The sequence below is a fragment of the Cucumis melo genome, chromosome 4 (assembly GCF_025177605.1).
Source record: "Cucumis melo cultivar AY chromosome 4, USDA_Cmelo_AY_1.0, whole genome shotgun sequence".
Lineage (NCBI taxonomy): Eukaryota > Viridiplantae > Streptophyta > Magnoliopsida > Cucurbitales > Cucurbitaceae > Cucumis > Cucumis melo.
This window is the reverse complement of record NC_066860.1, coordinates 33,091,224-33,113,264: the sequence shown is the minus strand read 5'-3', so window position 1 is coordinate 33,113,264 and position 22,041 is coordinate 33,091,224. Positions and strand designations below refer to the sequence as shown.

The window sequence follows — 22,041 nt, the reverse complement described above, 5'->3', positions numbered from 1 at the left end:
AACTAACGTTACTCAAATTAGATTAATTCTCTTCTACTTTCCTATTAATATGATGGAATTCAAAAGGCAATCTACGTGAGGAATCAAATAATTTTGTAAATATGGTATGGTTGATCATTGATAGGCATCACTTTCTCACTTTAAAACATGCACATTAGAAATTGGCACTTTGGTGCGTTTGTTTTAACAAACTGTTTAGACATTTTGTGTACCATGGAAAGAAAAATATGATGAAGTTAGAGAATTTAAGGAAATCAAAAGGTTGCTTTGGTATCAACTTTTTCAATTCACCACAAGAATGAGAACCATTTAACTATTTAAGTAGTGCCAATAATAGAGAAGATGAAATGACTATACAGCTTTATCTATCAATCCTCTACAATAATTATGCAAAAAACAGTGTTTTATTATACGTTTTCACTTTTTATCGATTCAAATATGGTTTAGTTGATAATAATATTAATTATCATCTTAAAAGAAATACACGGAGACTTATAAATCTCATATATATATAAAATATAAAGTGCTTACAATATATTTATCATATAAGGAGCTTGATCTAAAAGAATATGTTAATGTATTTTAAGGATATTCAATAGTTCTTATTGAAAATTGTACCAAGACAAAATTGAAGATATTCATGTCATCTTTTTTTGCATAGTAAACATCGTTGTTTATGTTGTAAATATTTGTTTTTCCACTAATCATTATTGAACACAATTTATGGTAATTGGAAAAAGAAAATTACTCATACAAAATATAAAGAGTAGATTTGTACATATTGTGAGGAGTGCGAACAAAATTTTACATTGCTTAAGGAAAGGAGTGATAACAAGTGTTTATATATATAAGTATGGATAGCTATCGCTATTGATATGAAGTCTTTATATATGTTTAAAATATAATATAATTGTGAAGATATTTGGAAGGTCTATTGTCTTTAAAGTAGATAATATCATATCATTTTGTAAAAACATTGAAAGATCATTTGTCTTTAACAAGTGACATTACCGCATTGGTCCAAAGAATTTAATATTATTATGGAGATATTTGAATGGTTTATTGTGGTAACATATACTACTTTTACTAGCATTAAAGGTCATCGTAAACAAAGTTCTTAATCTTTCTACTATCCATTAAGAATTCAAATATTAAAATTTTTGTTTTACAAAGAGGTGAAAAAAAAAGAAGAGGAATTTGCAGATTGCACCTTTATCTTCTTGCTATTTAATATGTAATCCATCGTTTTACCCAACCTTCTTCAACGCGAGAGGTCGTTTGATGATGATTTTTGGCGGCGACGTTTATTTGCTGTCTATGGATATTCCTATGGATTATGTGATGGGGTTTTAAGCCTAGAAAACGCGGCTGAAACTTCCTCATCTTCCTTCCTCATCTTCTCTCCACTCCATTCAATCTCTTCACGATTATCCGCATCTTTTCCCTTTCACCCTTTCTTACTACTCACCTGCTTTCTCAATCCAAGAACAAGCAGCAACCCCATCAACTCCGCCCACCCAATTATGTCCAAAAAAGGGCTTGGCGGTGGAGCTGCGCTTTCAAAGGACGCGCCTTGGAGGGCCTCCGGAAAACCCATTCCCAAAATCCATCATGCTCCTCTGCTCCGCATTTCCCAGTCTCCCTTTTCCGATTACGCTCTCGCTGTAATGAAGGCAAGCCCTCTCATTCTTTTTCCTTTTTCCGTCTTTTCTCACTGGGTTTTTGTTTGATTCTTTTCTTGATTTTCCGGGATTTCTTAATTTTGTTTTTGCAGCATCCTGATCCGATTGGAAGTGGGTTGGCTACGGATGCCGTTTTGGAAGCGGCTGGGCCTGATTGTATTGTGCCTGGACAATCCGCACCCGTTAAATTGCTTGGTCTCAAGGTACTGTTTCTTCTATTCCATCTTTTCTTTGTTGTAACCTTTGTTTGATTTTCCTGGCACTACTTGAATTTTCAATTTCTTAGGTTTGTTTTCTCGAATTCAGCGTGTTTGCATTTGGGTAATTGGCTTTGCTAATTGCTTCTACATTGTTGTGATGGTTTCGAATTACCAGTAAATGAATTATGTATTGCTGCTAACTTTTGGATGGTGAATTTGCTTGAAAATGTGTTGAAATTGGACACTTACCTTTAGAATGCTTTAGGGAGAAGCAGTGGATGAAGTGAAAATCCTTTATTCAGTATCTTCTGGGTACTGTACAAACGTAGTTAAAGAGTAGAAGAACAAATTCTAATGCGAACAACTTATTAACTAGACCAATTTAGTCATAAAATTGTGTGTAAATTTGTACAAACTGACGACTTCAGTAACAAACTGATGGTGCGTGTGATTTTTGAGGTAACTAAACACTTCTTCATTTAGTTGTTTCGGAGAAACTACTAGTTCACAGTTCTTCGAAGGATCTTAAACTCTTATTTGATATCGGTATTCTAAGTGAGTTGTTTGAGCTCTTGTATGTTTGAAGTAAGAGGCAATGCAATCTATATTATCATTATCAATGCAGTTTGTGTATGAGTTGAGTCATTGATTATTGTTTTTATGCTATCAGAAAAATGTTAAAGACGCTATGGCTTTAATTGTAGGGTGGATGCCAGTTGTACTTCTTTATCATTGCTAAATTGAAACAATATTTTGAGCTTAGGATAACTCTTTTGCTGTATATTTTAGTCTTATTTTGCCACTTGTGGACAGGTATGGCCCATTGATGTCGATCTGAAGGTTCTTGAGCCTGTTGGCCGTGAGCTTAAATTACTTGGAAAGGTAAATGGGAACAATTCTATATCTGTGTTTCGTAAAATTTTTCTTTTTTCCTTGCATGTAGGTGTTTTAGTGCTTGGAAGTATATATATTGGTTTTACTTTCAAAAAAACTCATCGTCTCCCAACCCAGACGTGGAGCTGTTCTTGGGTGGGCAAAACATCCTAAAAAATTAACACGACCATAGGAGTGATTCATGTTCAATAATCCAGTTATAAAAAGAACAAAGGAAGTAATTTGTCTGTATTGAAATCATGTCTATCGTGTTTTAAACTGATCAATCCGCATTGTAGAAACATGAAATCAGGACAAGTTTTTTTTATCCATAATGCAGATATTCACCTTTACAGATTTTGGGTGAAGTAGGATGTAGTTCTCCTATTCTTATTATTGGCCCTTCTATATGCAAAAACATGATCTTGGAGTTGAAACAATATAGACACAAATTTCAATATTTTAGTTTTAGCCTTGAGACATTGAGGAATCTCACCAGCAATTTTTTTTTTTTTTTTTGTAATTTTTAAATTATTGTCACTATTCTCATTCTTCTGTTGTTTTTCTTTCCTCTGAAGTTTATGGATGATGCGGTGAGCCTCATGAACAAGTCGTTCATTGATCGCTAGACATGGCAGTTTCAATCGATGATGAAAAGTTGCATAGAGGCTGCAATTTTTGCTGGCTCTGTGAGTGGCAACTTATCCACCGGAACTGTCTTTTGATAATTTCCTCTCTTGCTACTAAATCTTCTCATGTAAAAACAGTCTCTGGCCTCTAGAAGCGGTTTCATTACTCCCGTTTCTGTGGCTTTTCATTGTGACATTTAATAGTGAAGTGCCTTGTAAGGGTTTTCTATGGGGTTTTGATTGATAAAGGTTATTGTGTAAAATAAGCATTAATTAATGGTTCATACCCAATTTTCACCCTCGTTACTCAAGTCTCTACCGAAACACAATTGGTTCCTGTTTGTACACCATGGTTTTTACAGCAACGAATGCAATAATATTCAACATTTTGGTTATGGTCATAATGTTAATGATATAGGGACTACTGCACATTGTGTGATTTTAGTTTAGGGATTTTACAAATATAGTGAAATGTATAGTTGCAAAAGACGACCAATCTACCATTCTGTAAAGACTGCGTATATATTTGTTATATAACTCATTTGTACACAAATTCAAACTTCTCAACTATAGGTTTTAGAATCTGCATTTTAGAAAAGGATAACGAGATTTTATGTTCTAATTTCATTGAGAAAAACATAGAAAGAATGAGCATAACCCCCTCTATCAACTCATTTCTGTTTCCGTTGCTCGCTGACGCTTCCATGACCTCCATCTTTCAAAATTGATCTGTTGCTGAATAATACATCAATATCTGAACATTAAATTTTGAAGTTGTGGATATTCTAAACAATCTAAGGATAATGCAAAAAAGTGATGATGAAACTTTGGTTCCTACTTGAATGGCCAAATTGGGTATGGTCTCAGAACAGATTCATGTAATCCAAATGGTAAGTGGTGGGGTAGGCCTTGTATTGGAGTCTCTATCTATTGATCCACGTTGGATTTTCTGGTCACCTTCCAAAAGAAGTGTTTTTCCCTGCACTTTTATGCAAACTTGCTTCCTGTATAAATTCAACATGACAGCTTACAGTAAGGATCAAAAATGGCCAATCAATCAGCTCTTCAAACCGAAAGACTGCGCAGAGGACCTTGGCTTGAAGCAGAAGATAGGCAGCTCACCATATTTGTAACTCGTATGGGGGAGAGAAAATGGGACTTGATTGCCAAAGCTTCTGGTATGACTCTTTTTTCTTATTTCTACATTTCTATGGTATTGTCTACTCTAGGCAATACGGTTTTAACCGTATGATATGTTCAACCAATCACCTATGCTTTTTTTTTTTTGGCAAGTGTTTGACAATGTACTTGGAAAAAGTATTCTGTTAATACAGTTTCTGTTTGTTTTTGGTCATCAGTCAAGTTTTCTGTTTTGATTTAATTTTGTTGGCCAATATTTGTTGTTTTATTTGCAGGTCTTGAGAGAAGTGGGAAAAGCTGCAGATTTAGATGGCTAAACTATCTCCGCCCCAATCTTAAACGAGATCGTATAAATTCCGAGGAGGAAGAAATCATTCTGAAACTTCATAAGAAATGGGGTAACAAGTAAGGACTGAAAAGCTCTCATCTTAACATGTGGGGTGATACAAAATTTGGAACTTTATTGCTCTATCAGTATGATTATGTCCCAATTCATCTTCTTATAGATGGTCGAGAATTGCACAATGGCTTCCAGGAAGAACTGATAATGAGATCAAGAACTACTGGAGAAGCCATTTGAGAAAGAAGTTCCCAATTCAACTAGAAGGTTCAAGGAAAACTCTTGTTTAGTTATTGATATCTCAACCACATATAATACTCTCTTAATGGATTTGTTGAAAGTTCCTTCTATGCTTGTGTAGGGAACAAAGTAGAACATGGGAAACAGGAAAAAGTCTCATTGAAGAAATGTGGCCTACTAGGAAGTCCAAATAGGCATGATCATAATGAAAGGAAAGACATTCCATTCTGCAATATTTCCTGCAATCATTTTGATTTCGGGTTCTCAAACTTTGAAATCACAAGCTCGCCTTATGAAATTCGTGTATCTAATTGGATTTCACATCAGTTGAAAAATGGGAAGCCGGAAGTAATTGATCATCATGAAGATTGCAACAGTTTAGACTTCTGTTTTTGTTATCCAAATATGAACTTTGCAGAAAGAGATGATCTGACAGATCATTTTTGGGACTCCTTGGCTTCTCTTTGGGATATGGAGTAGTAGAGAATTATATGCAATCTAGTTCTAATGTAAATCAAGTGAAAAAATACATATGTAAACAAAATGTTGATATTATAAAGAAGTTAACATGCACTTGGATTTGTCTTTCATATTATATACACATATATACATATAAATGTTGTACTAAAATCTATGCATAGATCAGGATAAATAATTCCAAATTTGGGAAGCTTTAAGAACTGATCATAAAGCAGAATAGATAATATATATCTCATAACTCAATTGTTTTGTGGATTATTATGTTGTTGGGGAGTGATGCAAGGTGTTGGTGGATGTCAAAGAATCTCCCATTAATATCTGAATATCATTGCAAATTGCAAAAAGAGAAACCATTTTTTCTAAATCTTTTCTTGATTACGCAGCCAATTGTAACGCTTTGGTTTTTTTCAAAACAAAATCCGTTTTCAAAAGCTATTCCCCATTTGGTAATTTTTTAAAACTAGACTTTATAAATACTGCTTTTTAACTCTAAATTTCTTGTTTTGTAATATATTTTCTGATAATAATGTTCTACAAAACCAAGTGGACATTTGAAAACTTTTAAAAAATTGTTTTTGCTAATTAGGGTCAAGAAATATGTAAAACATTCAAAGAAATTTAGAGGAAATATCCTTAAATTTTAGATATGAAAAAAAGTATCCATGATTAGTTTTCAAAAACATGGTTTTTTTTAATATATCGATAGAAAGTAGATATGACAATTATAAAAAAATTAGAATTGAAAGAAGTATTTATCAGTCTAATTCTCAAAAACTAAATGGTTAAGGATTGAGACATATAAATAAATTGAATCCATTCTTATGAATAACTTCTCTTCCAGAGTTTTGTAGGCTTAAATTCATATTGAAATGTGATTTTAATAATATTGTAATTCATGACGTTTTCAGTACATTTTAGGTGTGTTTGCTAACATATTTAAATGTAGATTTTAATTCAAATTATTACTTAAAATGTGAACATAATATATAAATAATTATAAAAATAGTTGTGCTTATCAATTAGATATTAAGTTAATTTAAAAGAAGTTAAATGTGTGATGTCGAAAATCAACTAAACTATCATATATTTTCTCTGATAAATTTTGTATAATTATTCTTTTACCTTAATTATCGTATAAATTCAAATAAATTATTTTGCATAAAAGTGCTCATAGGTTACGGATCATGTGTCTTTTATTTTAAAATGTAATGAATCTATTTTATATTAAAGTAATTCTTGTGGATGGGACACTTTTTAATATATGAAGTGTATTAAAGATATAAAGTGTACGAACAATAATGTACCTAATTTTGAAAACTTATTTTGTCAAATAGGTTAAACATCGTCATATTACCTAAAATGTTAAATATTTATTATTAATAATACAATGTTGATAACTAAACCTATCCATTCTCCTTTTTTTAACTTTTCAAGGGAAAGATGTTCCTAAAATAAATAATTTAAAATTGGTACTTTAAAAATTAATAAAATTAAAAGAATGTGATTAAAGCAAATAATACCAAACATAGGAAAAGAAAAGGGTTGAATTAATGATAATGTTTTTGAGGTGAAAGGGGAAGATGACATTGTTTAAAACATCTCCTTTATGAGGGCAGCCAAAGTTAAGGCCAACAATAATATAATTATATTGTATTTAAGAACTTCTTGAACTTAATTAAGATTTAAAATATTTACAATTCTATATGTTCCAAGAATGAATCAAACCTAATTCTTATGGATGGAGGATTAGGCAGGTTTGACCTAACTCTAACTAATATAAACAACAAACAACATAGCAAAAAAGAGAGAGAGAGAGAGAGAGAAAAGCATTCATACATATTGTTAAGTTTAGAGACAGAGAAAAGAGAGGGAGAGTAGAAAAGCTAGAGATTCTTGAATAGAAAGCATTTTGAATATCTTGAATTTGTTTAATGATACTTTGAACTATATAACAAGTACAGCGTGTTGCAGTGGGTTTGAAGAGCAACTACCAAAATTTAATTTGTCGTTCTTATGCTATATTATATTTATGATTCTAGGGTTTAGAAAAATGCACTACCGTAAATTTTTCGAACACTAGAGACACCTTCACTCTGTATTCTATAACATCTTCATTAATAAAATAAAATTGTTTCTCTTTTATCTTGTGGACGTAGTAATATACTGTTAGCGAACCACGTAAATGAGTTGTTTGTTGATTCTCTATTATATATCTTACATTTTTGTATTATTTATTTGTCAATTTTGTAACATAAATTATATATTGAAATATAACTCTAAAAGACCTATTTATTTAGTAATAACACTGTACCAATTTATTTCCTTCTATACCATGTGTGCGCTTTTTTTATAAGCAACATATGTATCAAATTAATGTAAATCGTATATATTCTAAACTAAATCTAATTTGAATAAGTACACAATAACCATGTACTTAAAATTATTTTCATTTAAGTCAATTGTAAAAATGATAAATATTCTATTCTTAACCAAAACAGTTATATAAACTATTCTTAACCAAACCAACAAAAAGGATAATTCTATTCTTAACCAAAACACAGATAATATAAACTATTTTTAAACCAAAACAAAATTAATGATACAAAAACATTTTGTGAAAGAATAGAAAATTTTTAATTTCAAACCTATCTCCCTCAATTTAGACAATAATTTTCTTCCTTAAAAACCAAATCTTCTAAGTTAAAAACTCACCACCATCGATCACCACCTTTTGCAAGAAAACAAAATCTCTATAAATTTTTCCTCTTGTCAACTCGAATCTTTTTTTCTTTTGCAATTTTTTTGCATTCTGTTTTCGGGATAATGTTGAGGTTAAGCCAAAGTAGTTTTACATTGGCTTTCCTTACATTCCTAACGTCTACCCTGCTATGGGCATCTGTCATATCACACCAACTTCGTAAGTGCTTCGTTGAAGACTTAATAAAGCAAATATTACAAAAATAGTTAAATTTAATCTTTGCTTGTTTTTGATGATGTCAAATTTATAGAGGAGGAATGTGAGTTTGATTACATAGGAGGGAGCAATAAAGGGCCGACGAAATGGGGTGCAATCAAGAGAGAATGGGCCAACTGCAACTATGGCAAAATGCAATCTCCCATTGATCTATCAACCAAGACAATCCAAGTTGTTAATAGTATGGGTCAACTTAATAAAAGATACATTCCCTTCGGTGCCATCCTCAAGAATCGAGGCCACGATGTTTCGGTAGGAAAAAAAGAGACTAGTACATGTTAACTACCACTAATTTATACTCACAATTTAACATATATTTTATCAATAAACCGATCGATAATAATTGGCTTTAAACTATACACATCTAAATCAATGCTTAAAACTAAAATTTCAACTTTTTTTCCAAGGTAATGAATCAATATGTCTTTTTGTTGTATGATTTTGACCACTTATTATTGTATGTGGTTAATAATCTTTTTAAAATTTTGGTTTTATAACTTAGCTTATTAATTATATTAGAATGAAGATACTTAAAGTTAATATTTTCCCACTTAAAATATTATGATTTTAATAGGTTGGGTGGGAAGGAAATGCAGGATCAATTGAGATCAATGGTACACAATATTTTCTTAAACAAACTCATTGGCACTCTCCTTCCGAACATACTATCAATGGAAAAAGGTGATCAATATCTTTTCTCTCCTGACTTTTTCTAAATGTTGATATACATTTAATAATCTATTGAATAATGAATTTAGGTACGATTTAGAACTTCATGTGGTACATCAAAGTTCAAACCCAAATGCCAAGTATCCCCTTGCTGTTGTTTCCTTCTTGTACGAGATCGGTCCTCCTGATTCTTTCCTTTCAAAGGTAACCAATAATTATAAATATCAATAACTTCCTATATAATTGTTTTAATATGAATAAAAACAAAAAGGTGATATAAATTTTTTTCAAAGTAGAATATTAAATTAATGAAGAGTAAATGATATTGCAGGTGAGTAGAGAAATAAAGGAATTGAGCAATGGAAAAAAAGATCAGATGAAATTAGGAAGCATAAACCCTAATGAGATAAGAAGGGGTGGGATTAATTATTATCGATACATTGGCTCCCTCACTGTCCCTCCTTGTACTGAAGGTGTCATTTGGAGCATTAACAAACAGGTCTCTTTCTTCTTTCATTAATGCATGTAATCGAAGCATATATCAAAAAGTTATTAATTACTAAACATGAAATCTCTTTTAAATGGAATGATATATATCAGATAGGAACGGTCTCACAAGAACAAGTGATGCTTCTGAGATCGGTTGTTGAACATGTAAGTTCGATAAACTTCAAACTTTTCATCTTTTCCATTATAATTAAATCGACATATATATATATATATATATATATATATATATAATGGTTCGTCTTATTATAACTTTTAATATGTTGAACTGCAGTGTGCAGAGAAAAATGCAAGACCAATCCAACCACTTAATGGACGACAAGTAGTTCAACTCTACGATCCAAACCCATAACCCATTCCCAATTGAAACATATAGCCTATGTACTTTCTTGCATCAATCCTATGTACTTTCTTTGGGCTACTCTCCAGCCTGCTTGTAACCCCATTTTCATTTATAAATGAACCCATTCCCAATTGAAATATATAGTTCTCACTTCATTTATTTATTTACTTATTTGTTATTCCAATAATTGAGGCTTTAATTCTTTTCTACATTTATTTATTATATATTCTATTTTATTTTTATCATTTTTAATTATGCCAAAGTTAACTTAACAGTTGTACTGTTTTTTTTTTTATTTTCCTTCATTTTAATTCTCAAACAACAACATTCTTACTATTATTTACCATTTTAATGTCTTTATTTTTCTTTAAATTATATGACTTAGGTTTAAAAAATATACTCATCTACAATCAAAACATGTTCATGTTATAAATATTATAATTATATAGATGTTCATTAATTACAAATTTTCATTCCTTATACCCTCTTACTAATCACATATTAATAGCAATATTTTTTTAAGCAATCTCAATATAGTAAATAGGTAATGCATAATAGTTCATGTTATATAAATATAAGTTACAATTATACAAGACATTCAGTGAAGAACTAGATTTGTTAGGTTGAATATCCTTACGAATCTCGTACTGTTGTAAGTTTACGTTAAAAATATATTAAGCTTACGAAAAGTATTGTAATTGGTAAAAAACAATTAAAAAAATAATAATATCATATTTTTAGTCTTTAACTTTGTCTAGCTTATTTATTATATTACGATTAATTGAACATATATACCAAATGGGACTACACAAACACTACATTTTTATGTGACCCAATAATGTAACATAAATATACCAAATCTTTCTATGGTTGGTTTCATGTGAATAAATATGATTTTTTAATTTGACCTTGACTCCCAATTAGAGAAAGAGTCAAAATTGTTAAGCTATTATATATATCATTTTTAAACATTGTTAATATCAAGCTTTGTTTTGTTTGATCACCTAAACCCAACCAAAAAGCCTCCCCATCATGTCTCTTCTAGTAATCAGTCCTCTTTTTTCCTCTTCATAAAAGCAAAACAGAAGTACTACATTTTGAATAATTAACAAGAAAAAACCAGAAACTAAAATTATTGTTGTAATAAATAATACACTTAACCACTTGAATAGAGTTACAACATTTAATTTCATGAATGAATATATCTTTTCATAAATAGCCAACTTGAAGAAAATCAGTTATGACTATTCAAATGGGAGTTTATAAATATGTAACTTCTTCTTTAAACTGCAATATCTCAGAACTTTCTCAAACTAGCACTTCTCTTAGAATGATTTAGTATATGTATAAATACACATACCCTTAGAATTATTTTCTTAAAGATATTAGGTTTTAATAATTATACCAACTTCTTTATACTTGTAATAATTAACTTTTTGAAACGCTACCGAACTTGAAACGAAAATTCCAAAGTATTGAATATTTATGAGAGCCATCTTTTAGGTTTTTCAATTGAGCCATACAAAAACAAGCAGACAATTTTTTTAAAAAAGACCGGACATGAACAAGAACAAAGTAATTGATACCAAACCCATTTCACTTGGACAATAAACCTTTATTTATTAAAAAATAAACCTTCAAGAAATAATTGTTAATTAATAACTCTCTCCACCATCGCCACCTTTGCAAGAAACCCTACACGAAACTCAACCCCCTTCTCCAAAATCCCTATAAATTCCTCTGTCTATGATTCACCATCTTCTCAATAATCCGAGATTTTTTTATCTCGATTACTACGTTCAATCTTTTGCAACTTCAATTTTCTTTGATAATGGTGACACTAAATCAAAGAGCTTGTGCTTTGGTCTTCTTCATCTTTATCCTAACCTCTGCCATAGCGCAAGAAGTTGGTAAGTCGTTATACGTTATAACCTAGTTCAAGACGGAAAAAAGACTAGAATTTATTTGTATTATAATAAGATCATGTTTTCAAATTATTTAACTTTTTTTTGTTTTTTGTTTTTTATGATGGGAATTTGTAGAGGATGAAAGTGAGTTTGATTACAGAAAAGGGAGCAAGAAAGGGCCAAGTAAATGGGGAGATATTAAGAGAGAATGGGAGAAGTGCAAGAATGGCAACATGCAATCTCCTATTGATTTGTCAAACAAGAGAGTCAAAGTTGTCAAAAGTTTAGGTCAACTTAAAAACAAATACAAACCCTCCATTGCTATTATCAAGAATCGAGGCCATGATATTTCGGTAACATTTACATCAATGCAAGTTATGAGTTTTCAATTTTTGATTTTTAGTACGAGAGCATAAGGAATTTGAACTCTTTTCAATTCTGTCAATTACTGATATAAGAAATATTAAAAACATTTTAATTTATTCACTTTTAGTAGCTTGACCAACTCAGTTAATGATCATCATTTTTCGATATATATATTATAGCAATTTATCTCATAATTCATTATTTGTATGTGTGTGAAAGATTGGAGGTATATTGGTAAGTAATAAATAGAAGTATGATAAATGACTAAAAGGTTAAAAGGGGTTTAATTCGTAATGTGTGGTCACCTACCAACTAGGATTTTATCTTAGGAGTTTTCTTTACCCTAAATATTGTAGGAATTAGGATTAGATGTTTTGTAAAATTAATCGAGCAGTCTCTAAACTAGTATCATGCACACAAATTTCAAAAAAAAAACAGAAACCAAAAGATGTATAAGAAAGATGGTATGTATTTGACATTGTTGTTATATTGGAAGAATTGAGTGGGTTTAGGGAGTAATGAGGATTTGAAAACTAACCAAAGCAAAAAATCTCAACTTTATCGATAGTTTTTTTTTCCAAAAAATTTAAAAATAAAATTATTATCATATAAGAATTTTATTAATTGAGTTAATCCAAGTTTTAAAAACCACTCCTTCAAAGAAAGTTTAAAACCATGTTAGAACAAATACATATTAATAGCAAATAAAAACTTAGTTCAACTATCATTTGTATACACGTTAAGACAAGAGATTCCGGATTCAATCTTCAAATACAAACTTGTATGAAATAAAGAAAAGATACGTATTATCAAATTATTATGAGGGTGTAAATACCTGCTCCACTGTCTTTCTACCTGTTCTTGCCTTTCAGGCTCAAACCATTTGTCAAATAAATTAAACATTTGCTAATGTTATGTTGTCTATCGCATCACAAATATGCATAAGGAATCGCCGTCGTTCCACATTGATTACATATTTCCTTTATTGAGGAATGGACTCGCCAACTAATTAAGAAATATTTAAACAACTTACCATAAAATTAGGCCTCACTAATCAACCACATCCAAATCAATGTTTCATCTTGTCAAAGGTAATCAATCTAGAATTTAGGGTTGTTTATTTATCTTTTGGTGATCTGGTTTGAGTTGACTTCATGTTGTACTTTATCATTAGTTTTTTTACTTAAGTCCCTCTTAAGGAGAATTATTGTTAAAATTGTAAAACTATTTGAAAAATATTTATAAAATATATAAAAAAAAAAATTAATTTTATTTCAATTATAGACATGAAATTAAATCTTAATGGTTGAATAGGTTAAGTGGGAGGAAGATGCTGGATCAATCGAGATTAATGGCACAGAGTATCTTCTTCAGCAAGCTCATTGGCATTCTCCTTCTGAACATACTCTTAATGGAAGGAGGTCACTCTCTTTTTTCTCCAACTTTTTTCAAACGAAAATTATTAATATTTATCCTCGAATTCCTAATGAAAAAATAAAAGCTTTGAGTTGAATTTTTATCTTGTTATTAGAGTTTGATAAGATTACAATTTCACCCTAAAATATGAGTGTAATATTTAAAAATTAAACAAAAAACTACACACAAATTTCTAGATCATGAAAGATAGAATTTCTTTTCCTAGATGAATATGAAACAGGAGGTAATTAAATAAAACTATTCTCACTTTCAAATTAACGAGTTCTTTATCTAATTATTGTTATTAATTTAATGAATATAGTTACGATTTAGAGGTTCATTTGGTTCATCAAAGTTCAAACCCAAATGCCAAATATCCGATAGCTGTTGTTGGCTTTTTCTACAAGATTGGCCGTCCTGACTCTTTTCTCTCCAAGGTAAACCAATAATCCATTCATTCATAACTTAATTACTTCAATAACTTAATTAGTAAAAGGCCTTTGTTTGACAAATCGGTTTCATTTTTTGTTTCTAAGCTTGTGTTTGCTTCCTTCCATTTTGTCAATTAACATTCTTTCCTTTCTTTACAAAACAGAAACTACTTTCTTCCTTTCTTTTCAAATTTATAAATTTAATCTTCAAAAGCAACAAAAACGAAATCAAATGATTATTGAAGGAGACGGAAGTTTTTTAACAGATTATAAATTTAACACATGTGGTAATTAGAAGACTAACAAAATGGTATTGAAATGTTTAGCTTACCAGAAAAATAAAGGCATTGAATGAAAAAAAAGAGATAAAAGCAGGAATCATAAACCCAAGATGGATAAAAAATGGTGGAATGAAGTATTACAGATACATTGGCTCCCTCACTGTCCCTCCTTGTACTGAAGGTGTCATTTGGAACATTAACAAAAAGGTATCATTCTAATTTCTTTCTTTCTTTCTTTCTTTATTGTTCCAGCAATATCAACTAAAATTCTGATCATGGGGAAGGATTTTCTTTTCTTCCATATAAGTAATTCTTTGTTTATGTAATGATATTCAGATAGGAACAGTCTCAGGGAAACAAGTGAAGCTTCTTAGATCGGCTGTTCATGATGTAAGTTTTCATTGAGTTTTAAACGTCCTTTCATCATCTATTTCGTCTACATGTCGGTTTTTATTGTTACTCATTTTTGTTTTATCTTATCATGAATTTGTAGTCTGCAGAAAAGAATGCCAGACCAATCCAACCACATAATGGACGACATGTCGTTCTCTACGACCCAAACCCAACCCACACACTCAACTGATCAAATTTATAGTTCACTTACAATTTAATTAATTATTTTTCATTTTATTTATCATGTATTCTCTCATTTTTGTCCTCAACTTATAATAATAGTGTGTTGCTATACAATCTTTTTTTCCATTACATATTAATAAATTTTAACAACATTGAAAATAGGAATATCTCACCAACAGTACTCTTATGTTACCACAATCATATCCTAAGAACATAATGAAAAATACTAATTGGAGAACACGATTAGAACCTATTAAACAAATCTCAAAGTATGGACCAAATTAATATTTTATCTTTTATTTAAACCAATTTCATAAACAAATAAATAAAATTGTTGGGATGATTTTTAAAAAAGTTATTTTAGATTATTATTAATATGAATAATAAAGGAATAAAGCCCACATTTTTACTGTTTTTATTATATTCATTGCGTTTCGAAGACATGGACCAACCTAGGCAACAAGAAGACTTTATTAATATTTAATGTTATTTAAAAAATATCGTTCAGCAAACAATTATAAAAGAAATAATTTATATCTACTCCCCAACAGTAAACATAAATCACTTCTCATCTTCCCAAAATAAATAAAGCTGTCTATATTTATTACTTAATAATAAAGATAGCTTTGTTAAGAAAAAGTTTGTGTATGTTTATGTGGATCAACTGAACAAATCCAATCCAGAAACCTATTAAAAGTAAATTTGGAGTTTGGGTTTAAAAAAAAAATATAAACCGAAGAACTAAAGTTTGGAGGTATGGAATTGAAAGGAGGAATTAGGTTTGGGTTTGGTAGAATTATGGGAAAATAATAATTATATTACATGATTTTTAGTAAGAGTTTTTTTTTCCTCGATAAATCCTTCGTTAATTACATATAATCTATCGATTATTTAAATTTGTTTATGTCATATTCTTAATAGTAACGTAACTAAAAACAGTATGAAACAAAAGAAAGAAAAAAGAAACAAGTGTGTACGTAGTTCTTGAAAAAAAAAAGTTTTTTTTTCTTTTTAATAAAAAGACAAAAAGAACAAAGATTAGTGGATTTTTTTCTAAAGTTGCCATTATTATTTAGAATGAAGTTTACACGTTTATATTGATTTAAGGTTTGTTTGGTAGGAAACTTAAATTCAATATTATGTTATGAAATTGATTCAACTCAAGGAATATTGTCTAAATTCTATTTTTAAAAAAACTATTAATATAAGATTTGATCCAAACTGCGTAAATTCGAAAATTAACATTTCTATTTTAATGTTTTTTAATTTATCCAAATTTTCGAATTCACAATTTCAAAAGGAATAAATATATTACATACTAGACAATGACAAATATATTGCATATATTTTATGTGATAATACAACTTAATAATTAATTATACAAAATTTTCAACATATCACAAGTTCATAATAATTTATTAGTAAGCATTTATTCCATTTTATTAGCAGAAGCTAAATTTGAATACATTAATTTAAGAGGCTAAGTTATTTAGGTAATTATAGTGGATATCAATTTTAGGAATAATAATGAAATACATAGTCATACTTAAGAAAAGAAGAAAGAAAATGACAATGCTTTTTTATCTATTATGAACCCTACTTCTCTACAGTTGCGGATGAACTAAATTACTTTTAAAATTATTGTTGCCAACAATTATTGATTAAAAAAGCTAATTGAATACTCACTTCTTCAATTCCAACTACCTAATTGAAAGAAGTTAATTAATTCATTAAATTCACAATGGGTAAAAATATTAAATCATTCTGATCGACCGGTAAGAAATAATAAGCCCAGTTAAACGATATTAATTCACATAGCTTTTCTTTTGAGAGTTTGTGTTGGAATGTCTTGAATATGTTATTTAGTGCTTTCATTTTTTTTTCGTATTTATATTATTTATGATTCAAACCCTATAATTTCAAGAAGTATTATATAAGCTCTCTAACCTTAAAATACGTCTCCAATCTAAAATATGAATTATTTTTTCTCTACCCATAGTCTTAGCTAACTCACTATTAGTAAATTCATGTAAATTTGTTTTACGTTTTCAATCTATCCTTAATTGTTTATCCCGTAAAAATCGAAATTTTGATCCTCATCATATATTTGCAAATTGTTGTACTAAAATACAATATCTGTAAATTAAAAGTTTAACCATCTTAAAATCGATGCATGTGATAAAAGGTGCATATAAGGGGGTATAATAGATTTCACACACTTTCATACACAACAAAGTAGTATATAAAGGGTTCATTGGGTACATTTATTTTCCAACCGAAACCCAAATCTTAAAATTGCTCTCTGATCTTTTTCTCCAAATTGTTAGGGAGCATAGCCCTCAAAAAAGAAATGGAAACCCTAAAAAAACAAACCCATCTCCTCATTTTAGCAATGTTTTGCATGGTTTGGTTATCATTGTTATCAAAAACAGTGAAGGGTGACGAAAAGTTCAATTATGATCCATGCAGTAAGAAAGGGCCTAAGTATTGGGGAGAACTAAAGAAAGAATGGGAAATTTGTAAGAAAGGAAAAATTCAATCTCCTATTGCTTTGTCAAAGTGGACTGCAGATTATTATTACGAAGCCTTCAGTGATCTCACCATTGACCATATACCTGCTAAAGCATATCTCAACAATGATGGCCATGAAATTATTGTAAGCATATATGTTTGTTTAAGTACTAGGTTTACTTTGTATTATTTATTTACATGCATGGTTTTATTTATTTAAGAAAAAAATAATGGATGAACAAATGTAGGTAGATTGGAGTACAGGAAATGCTGGATCGATAAAGATAAACAACATGGATTACCAACTTCAAAATTTCCATTGGCATCATCCTTCTGAGCATACCCTAGATGGCAAAACGTCCTCTCTCCTTCTCCCTCTCTACAATCATTTCTTTTTTATTTAATAGCATGATTATTTGAAGTAACAAGATTGATGAAAACATTAATTTATTAGGTACCCTTTGGAGCTTCATATGGTACATATGAACATTGCAACCAACGACAAAGCTGTTGTTGGCGTCGTGTTCGAATATGGTCGACCTGATCCATTCATCTCTCTGGTAAATAAATTTAATTTCATCAATATCTTTAACTAATCGAACCTAAATCACCATAACCAAATGATAATATATTTAACATCTATTATATTTCTTGAGGATAGAGGTATAAATTTCCTCTATATCCCCAGTGTTAGTATTAAAACAAAAACAAAAAATCCGAACTGATCATTATTAGACGACAAAATCTTAAGTCATAAATTTATTTATGTTCAATATGATACTGACAATAGTTTATTCTTTCTAACTCGTTTTTAATTAAATCTCTCCCTGTATTATGTAGTTGAAAAGTACATTCTTCAATCACAATATGAAAATAAACACAAGATTACGGAAACCACAATTTTTTCAAAAATTTTGCCTAATGTTTGTTTTTAAGATGGTGTAGAGAGAAGATAGCAAAGCATAGAAGTTTGAGTGGAAGCAATGTTTATAAATTTTATTTTAAAAATTCAATTAAAATATAATCCAACATAACCTTAGTTTTTAGTTTCGGGTTTTAGAATTAAGTGAGTTTAGTCATCCACTGATAATGAATGTTTAAAAAAAGAAATCAAAATTTTTCCCTTAGAAAAAGTCGTTTGCCTTGAAAAACTTGATTTTCTATTTTTTGAAATTTTAGCTTAAAATTCAACTGTTTAATTAATTAAGAAAGATAAAGAAAACAAGCAAAAAAATTTCAAAAATAAAATCTAAATGGTAATTACTATCAAATGCAAGGAAGCCATGTGTTACGAATTAATTAATGGTTATATTGGCATTTAATTTACTTTCTCAATTAATATTTATTTTGGTCTTCTACTAATTTTATCAAACTCACAACGAAAGGAAATTTAAAATTGATATAATATATTTAAATTGAGCAAAACTTCAGTACAAGAATAAGTTTTTGGATTGATATCAGTGTGCTTTAACAAGTAATAGATTGATTGAACTTCTAGTTATCAGTACTTAGATAATTAGTAGAGAAATTTGATGGAATTAATATTATTTAAATTGGTAAAAAAAAAAAAGGATAATTAAGTTGGGGTTTTGTTTTGTTTTTGTATATCAGATAGAAAAAGATATAAAAGATTTAGATTCTGAAGAAGATAAGAAATATCTTGAAAAAATGGATCCTAGAATAGCAATGGTTGATGGGATCAGAAAATACTTCAGATATATTGGATCACTCACCACACCTCCTTGTACTGAAGGTGTCATTTGGAGCGTCATGGAAAAGGTTCAAAATTAATTCCTCTTAATTTAATAATTTATCATTATTTGCCCTTAACTTTAATCACTTTCTGATTTTAATCTCTTATTAATTAATATTGTTATTATTCATTAATTTAAAGGTACAAACTGTCTCGCCCGATCAAGTCAAGATTCTTAAAGATGCTGTCAAAGAAGTAAGTTTATTTTAACCCATGATAAGATCCAAAAGAAAATGGTGAAAAAAATAGCATTGTGTAATTTTGTATAATTCAATTTGGTTATGATATTATTGAAAACGAATGGCAGGAGAAGAATGCGAGACCATTGCAAAAGGTTAATGGAAGAGAGGTCTTCTACTTTGACCCATCCTCACGGGGAAGCGTAGCAGCCGAGTAGACAATGTCCTTTTGGCCAATAATAAACTGCTACGTATTACCTTAAATTTATATGTTTTGGAAAATAAAAGGGTCAAAGCTGTAGTGGTGTGGTTGTTTTAGTTGGAAGTTTGTTCAAATCTTTTGTTTAATAATGTTTCTAAAATTTATCAACAATGGACCGTAGTAGCGTGACTGTCTTCCCAAAAAAATAACAAAGTGTCTATGTACTTTTTATTTATTTTGTTTAATAATATGGATTAAAGTAAAATCGGATATTTAAATCTCACTTGGTGGAACCTGCTTATTTTATATAGGTTGAATTCTACCTTTTATGAAAATTTGCATTAATCACTCTTTAACTTTGAGTTTGGTTATAATTACACCCTTAAAAGTTTTAAGTTTTAACTCAATTCTCATACATGTAAAAGAAATAATGAAGAAAATGGAAGTCCTAAACAATGGCTGGCCTTCTTCCTTCATCCAGCATCTCCATCTCATCTCATCTCTGCGACTTTGCCTTTTCCAACTTTTCCTTCCTTCATAAAACACCTGTTTTTTCTTCCTTCTTCCTTCTTCCTTCTTCCCTTCTTCATAATCCCTCAGATTTTCGCTAATCTCATTACTATATTAATTTTTCTACCCTCATTTCTGATTTGATTATTGTAAAATTCAATCTTTAGTACTCTTCTGTTTGTTCGTTTGATTCATTGACTGTTTTGAATTTTTGGTGATCTGATGTTTTGATTTATTGCGTGAAGATTAATGAAGTTTTTAGACTGTAATTTACTGCTCTTGTTACTTTTTTATTTTTTATTTTTATTCTTTATTTTTTGATGTCAGACACATCTTCCAAATTGAAGTGCTACGTCTTTTTCAGCTTTTCTTTTTCTTCTAATTAACTATCAAATCCCTTGCTATATCTCTCAATCTTTTGCTTTCTTCTTCGATGGCCGCCCTGCTTAAGATCTCCAGCCACTCCCGCTCATCGGCAACGGCTGCTAGATTACATCTGATATGGGAATTGACTAATACAAGGGCTGATTGCAACACTTAATAAACCTTAGGGGGTTATAATTATATTGATATCCAATGAAAACTCATAGTTTAGGGGATAGTTTCTGCAATTTAGTACTTTTAATTTCTATTATTTGGTCGTTTTTTTAATCATTCAGCATATTATGTTAACATCTAAATAATTTTTGTATAAGAGTAACCATTGTATATTTAAAGATGAATTTGGAATATAGTAATTACCATAAACAACAAGTTTCTATTTTGTTTTTTCTTTTCAAAAACAAAAATGAAAATAGTTAAAATATATTATTGTTTCTAATTTTTAAAAATGAAAATATATATATAAATGAAAGACAGTCTAAATCAGTCGTATTCTTCAACATTTCTTTTATTTGGGAAAGGTACCAAATTCAAAACAACTCATATAAAAGCCTTCGTTCTTTTACGATATATACTAACATTTTTCATTTTTCCTCCATTTGTCTAATTCTTACTACAATTTTGTCAGCAACCAAACAGACCCCAAACATCAATAACTATGAATCAACTAAATACAAAGAAGAAAAAGAAGTTGAGAAAGAAATATCAACTTCCATTAAAGAAACCTTCTTGCTTGTACAACAACAATAACTAGACTAATAAAAACTGAAATTGAGCACTACAAATTTAGTACGTACGTGTTTTCTTTCTTTTTCCCCTTCGAGGGTCATCCTAAAAAAGAATTTGTATTAAATCCATATATAATAACTTAACGTTAACTATTAAAAACATACCTACCTTTTTAAAATATTTAAACTTTTAATATTGATTGTAGTTTTAGATTTTAAAGTAGGGAGAGAGGAGAAAATGAACAGGTGAAATGAGGTATAATTTTTTTTTTTTTTTCTTTCCATTGATCTGACTTTTTCAAAAAGTAAGAAGAAGAAAAGTAAAATAGAAAAATAATTAAAATGATTAACCATTAAACAATTAATTAACATTAAACGTTTTTTTAAAAGAATATTAAACGTTTTTCTTAGTTTAATTATCATACGAAAGTTAATAGAGGTTGGAGTTGGTTTACCTGCCCTCCTCTTTTATGAACTAATTAACTGTCTCTTTCTTTTTCTTTTTCTTTACCTTTTTTTTTAGTCTAGATTAGGCAGCTGCTTGCTTAAATCCTATATATATATATATATATATATTTTAACATGTAATTATTCAAATTTTTATTTTATAAGAAAAAAAAATTTGTTGATATAAATTTAAAACGATTTATTTGACAAAAAAATATAGTATTACCCACAAAATTATTTACTCTTTCTAGTTGATTAGTATATGCCTTAAATCAT

General features: G+C 29.4%; 5 protein-coding genes across 6 annotated transcripts; all 5 read left to right on the top strand.

Annotated features, from left to right (window-relative positions):
* The first annotated feature begins 1,205 nt into the window (after positions 1-1,205).
* On the top strand, positions 1,206-3,681 carry LOC103486514 (uncharacterized). 2 transcript variants are annotated; one of them, XM_008444502.3, is made up of 4 exons: positions 1,206-1,673; positions 1,775-1,885; positions 2,696-2,764; positions 3,334-3,681. In XM_008444502.3, the coding sequence occupies exons 1-4, from the start codon at positions 1,524-1,526 to the stop codon at positions 3,382-3,384; spliced, it is 381 nt and encodes a 126-aa protein (XP_008442724.1). In that variant the 5' UTR covers positions 1,206-1,523; the 3' UTR covers positions 3,385-3,681. The 2 variants fall into 2 exon arrangements, with proteins under 2 accessions (XP_008442724.1, XP_050940123.1); XM_051084166.1 differs by having other exon boundaries at positions 1,258-1,673; positions 2,696-3,681.
* A 185-nt stretch (positions 3,682-3,866) lies between these two features.
* On the top strand, positions 3,867-5,921 carry LOC103486512 (transcription factor MYB27-like). Its single transcript, XM_008444501.3, has 4 exons — positions 3,867-4,562; positions 4,800-4,929; positions 5,031-5,131; positions 5,226-5,921. The coding sequence occupies exons 1-4, from the start codon at positions 4,430-4,432 to the stop codon at positions 5,582-5,584; spliced, it is 723 nt and encodes a 240-aa protein (XP_008442723.2). The 5' UTR covers positions 3,867-4,429; the 3' UTR covers positions 5,585-5,921.
* A 2,387-nt stretch (positions 5,922-8,308) lies between these two features.
* On the top strand, positions 8,309-10,236 carry LOC103487135 (alpha carbonic anhydrase 7-like). The gene is made up of 7 exons (XM_008445357.3): positions 8,309-8,501; positions 8,593-8,810; positions 9,133-9,239; positions 9,317-9,431; positions 9,559-9,726; positions 9,828-9,881; positions 10,009-10,236. Exons 1-7 carry the CDS (start codon positions 8,408-8,410, stop codon positions 10,084-10,086), a joined length of 834 nt encoding a protein of 277 aa, XP_008443579.2. The 5' UTR covers positions 8,309-8,407; the 3' UTR covers positions 10,087-10,236.
* Positions 10,237-11,777: 1,541 nt separating this feature from the next.
* LOC103486515 (alpha carbonic anhydrase 7-like) lies at positions 11,778-15,124 on the top strand. Its single transcript, XM_008444503.3, has 7 exons — positions 11,778-11,987; positions 12,120-12,337; positions 13,665-13,771; positions 14,089-14,203; positions 14,524-14,685; positions 14,815-14,868; positions 14,972-15,124. The coding sequence occupies exons 1-7, from the start codon at positions 11,909-11,911 to the stop codon at positions 15,059-15,061; spliced, it is 825 nt and encodes a 274-aa protein (XP_008442725.2). The 5' UTR covers positions 11,778-11,908; the 3' UTR covers positions 15,062-15,124.
* A 2,181-nt stretch (positions 15,125-17,305) lies between these two features.
* LOC103486516 (alpha carbonic anhydrase 7-like) lies at positions 17,306-19,947 on the top strand. The gene is made up of 6 exons (XM_008444504.3): positions 17,306-17,710; positions 17,814-17,923; positions 18,020-18,125; positions 19,177-19,344; positions 19,460-19,513; positions 19,626-19,947. Exons 1-6 carry the CDS (start codon positions 17,405-17,407, stop codon positions 19,713-19,715), a joined length of 834 nt encoding a protein of 277 aa, XP_008442726.2. The 5' UTR covers positions 17,306-17,404; the 3' UTR covers positions 19,716-19,947.
* The last annotated feature ends 2,094 nt before the right edge of the window (positions 19,948-22,041 follow it).